The following is a 4,099-nucleotide window of genomic DNA, read 5'->3' on the forward strand; positions in this document are numbered from 1 at the left end:
CCTGGGAGACCAGTTCTCTCCACAATGAATTTGCATATGGAGAGCTGTGGCACAGGGTCAGCTCCAGGGTGTAGACTGAAACCTGAAGGATCCTATCCCTGGCTGTTCCTTGGTCCTTGGGTCCTGATGACACTGGGCTGGTCCCTCTTGGGCCAGGAATTTGAACGGTGGTGGTGTTACCTGTTTTCACAGGCATGCCAGCGCTCCTGGGAGACCAGCTCTCTCCTGGTGGTATTTGGGTATGGAGCGCTATGGCACAGGACCAGCTCCAGATGCAGATGGAGACTAGAAGCCCCAACCCCACTCTTATCTGATGCAACATTACCAGTACCTCTATTAATCCATTTTTCTAGGTTTTTACATCCCTGAAATGATTATTCCCCAGGTTTATCTCTACAAACTCAAAAACTCCTTTATAGCTGGGAAGGAACCAAAAGGGAAGTTTTCATACCTCTGCTCATAGAACTGGGTCTCATGTTTCACTGGGTGCTATGGAAACTGATAGAACAGCATTGTCCAATCACAACACCTGGCTGGTTGATTTCCAGGTTAAGCTTGACCAGGCTATGGCTTCTACCACAGATAGTCTTGAATCCCTCCAGTAACAGATCACATTCCTCAAAAGACTTGCCTCACAAAATAGGAGAGCTCTGGACTTACTGACAGTTGAACAGACAGGGACATGTGTCATACTGGGGGAGGAAAGCTGTTTCTATGTTAATAAATATGGACTGGTGGAATAAAACATATGGGTGTTTAAAGATCTCCAGCAAATTGCAGACAGTTCTAAGTTTCCATGTGGGAGCATGGAATTGAACCTGGGTCCTCTGGAAGAAGTCAGTGATTTGAACCTCTGGGACATCTTACCAGACTCTTGGGGTAGAGGAGGGAAACAGGATCTATCTACATAGCTATGGCCACCCTGAAACTCACTCTGTGGACTTGTCAGGCCTTAACTCAAAAAGAGATCCACCGCCGGGCGTGGTGGTGCACACCTTTAATCCCAGCACTCGGGAGGCAGAGGCAGGCGGATTTCTGAGTTCGAAGTCAGCCTGGTCTACAAAGTGAGTTCCAGGACAGCCAGGGCTATACAGAGAAACCCTGTCTCGGAAAAAAAAAGAGAGAGAGAGAGAGATCCGCCTGCCTGTCTCCCAAGTACTGGGATTGCATGTGTACACCACTCCACCCAGCTGAGATGTTTTTAAAACGACCTATCTTTGAATCAGAGAATGAAAGGATAATGTAATAAACAGGAACCCTCATTGTACTGAACAATAATATTTCTAGGAATTTTATAATGTATTAATTACAAATCATGTCCTGTGTTCTTAATATTTTTTAACTTGCTACTTGCATCTCTTTAAAACTCTCGTTTTAACTGTGTGCATGTACCTATGCTATGCTGTACATGTGCCAGTAAGAGGACAATGACAGGTGTCTATTGTCTACTTCCTCTACATAACTACTAGCTAACAAACTGAGATAGTAAAGATGGGCAGTAAGTGCGCTAAACTGGTGAGTAAACTCATTGGCCTTTATTACAGTTTCAACAATAATTATGTACTGGTGTGAGAGTGTGCATAGAGTGTCCAAGTGTAGTATTCGGAGAAAAACCTGAATGAGTAATACAGCTATCCAAGAGAATGACACTTAGCAGCAACCATCTTTATTACCTGTTAGAGTTTTTGTTTCTGAGAAAGTGGTAAGAACAAGTTTTAGGCCTCAGAATAAATTAATAAAATACAAAAGATATAAATGACAGCATAAATATCATTTTGAATTGAAAGTAGATTATTCAAATTGGCCTGTGTTCATGTATTTTTAGATGACAATATGTCTACAATTTGAAAAGGAGACAATATATTAATGATGGAATGGTTCTACTATTCTGAAACACTAGTGAGAGAGCTCAATGGAGAAAATTAGTGTGGTACCCAAGACTATTCCTCATTTATTAGTTTCCTTGGGGATTTTTTTGTCAGTATGAATTCCTTCATGCTCTTGAAGAGTACTGAGACATGCAAAGGCTTTTCCACATTGATTACATTCAAAGAGTTTCTCTCCAGTATGATTTCTTTCATGCTTGTGAAGACTACTGAGATATGCAAAGGCTTTACCACACTGATTACATTCATAGGGTTTCTCTCCAGTATGACACCTTTCATGCCTTTGAAGATGGCAGCAATATGCAAAGGCTTTACCACACTGATTACATTCATAAGGCTTCTCACCAGTATGAGTTCTTTCATGCATGTGAAAACTACTACTATATGCAAAGGTTTTCCCACATTGATTACATTTATAGGGTTTCTCTCCAGTATGGATTCTTTCATGCATTTGAAGATGACTGTTACATGAAAAATGTTTACCACATTCATAACATTTATAGGGTTTTTCTCCAGTATGAACTCTTCTGTGTATTTGAAGATTGCTATTACTTGCAAAGTTTTTACCACACTGATAACATTTATAAGGTTTCTCTCCAGTATGATTTCTTTCATGAATGTGAAGACTATTGCGATATGCAAAGGCTTTACCACACTGATTACATTCATATGGTTTTTCTCCAGTATGAATTCTTTCATGCCTTTGAAGATTACTGTTAGATGAAAAGGCTTTACCACATCGATTACATTTATAGGGTTTCTCTCCAGTATGAGTTCTTTCATGCTTGTGAAAATGACTTTTATATGCAAAGGCTTTCCCACATTGATTGCATTCATAGGGATTCTTTCCAGTATGAATTCTTTCATGAACTTGAAGATAACTGGGATATGAAAAAGCTTTACCCCATTGGTTATATTCATAATTTTTTTCTGTAGTATTAGTTTTACCTACTTGATGATGACTGTGAAATGCAAAGGATTTATCTCCTTGATTACATTCAGAGTATTTCATTTCCAAATGAGTTCTTTGGTGTAGCTGTAAAGAGGATTTACCATATTGATTCCTCTCATAGAGGTCCTCTTCATTATAGGCTGTCTTCTGTATTTGAAGATACCTGGGATGGGTTGAGCATTTACTACTTGGCTCACATTTATCACTTCCTTTGCCCATATGAGTTTGATCACATCTCTGAAGAGAACTCAGAGCTTTACCACACTGGTTGCATTCATAACATTTTCCTATAGTGTGAGTCACACTACATGTGCAAAGTGAACCAGGACAGACAGAAGATTTTCCACTTTCCTTGTGCTCACAGGGCTTTTCTCCAATGTCAGTATTCTGATGTATTCCCACTGAAGCTGGAAAACCAAGTACTTGTAACCTTGTATCACATTCACCTCCTCTTCTCACAAAGGGGATGACTACATATCTCCTCCTAATTGTTCTAGGAAAGAGATCGGTACACTGCTTCTTTCTATGTCCAGAGGAACAATCCCTATTAAAGGAAGAATAAAAAAATAAAAGATGTGCATATTCATACACTTTAACCTTTTGTTCCTCAGAGACATGTATTTAGGGATTCAAATTTCTCTATCACAACACTGTTGGAATTTGGTTTATTGCTTATATTCATTGGTTTACCAAAATTACACAGGAATTTGCACATCTGCATGTAGGACACTGAGGGTCCCTGCCCCTAGTTGGCTTTGTTTGGTAAATAAAGTTGCCTGTGGCCAATGGCTAGGCAGAGAAACAGAGGCAGTACTTTAGGTTTCCTAGTCCCCCTCCCCCCCCAAAAAAAAAACACACAAGAGAATGAAAAGGGTGCCATGCTGGGGAAGGAAAAGGTCCAGGTCTGAGAAGTGTAGGACAGAGAGACAGAGAGACTGCCAACATGTAAGAGTTGGTAATTTGAGCCCAGGAGGGCTGTAGGCCTGTGTCTGGGGTAGCAAAGATGGAATATAGATTTCAGTAAGTAATAACTCAGGAGGATTGGAGGGGAAGCATTAGCAACATGGAAGTTTGGGAGTAGCCCAGCCGTTGAGCTGTTTAAGGCACATTAAAATAAAAGACTGTGTGTGTGTGTGTGTGTGTGTGTGTGTGTGTGTGTGTGTCTGTCTGTCTGTCTGTCTGTCTGTGTCTGTGTGTGTGTGTGTGTGTCTGTGTGTGTCTGTGTGTGTGTATGTCTCTGTGTGTGTGTCTGTGTATGTGT

General features: G+C 40.6%; 1 protein-coding gene across 2 annotated transcripts in view; it reads right to left on the bottom strand.

Moving 5' to 3' along the window:
• Window positions 1-1,508: 1,508 nt before the first annotated feature.
• The window catches only part of LOC110335514 (zinc finger protein OZF-like), a 12,377-nt gene continuing 9,786 nt past the window's right edge, over window positions 1,509-4,099 (bottom strand). For both annotated transcript variants that reach the window (XM_029531505.1, XM_021217674.2), the window contains exon 4: window positions 1,509-3,382. In XM_029531505.1, the coding sequence (XP_029387365.1) occupies window positions 1,948-3,382 (1,435 nt within the window). In that variant the 3' untranslated portion in view covers window positions 1,509-1,947. The remainder of the gene's footprint in view (window positions 3,383-4,099) is intronic.

The sequence above is a fragment of the Mus pahari genome, chromosome 18 (genome assembly GCF_900095145.1).
Source record: "Mus pahari chromosome 18, PAHARI_EIJ_v1.1, whole genome shotgun sequence".
Taxonomy (NCBI): domain Eukaryota; kingdom Metazoa; phylum Chordata; class Mammalia; order Rodentia; family Muridae; genus Mus; species Mus pahari.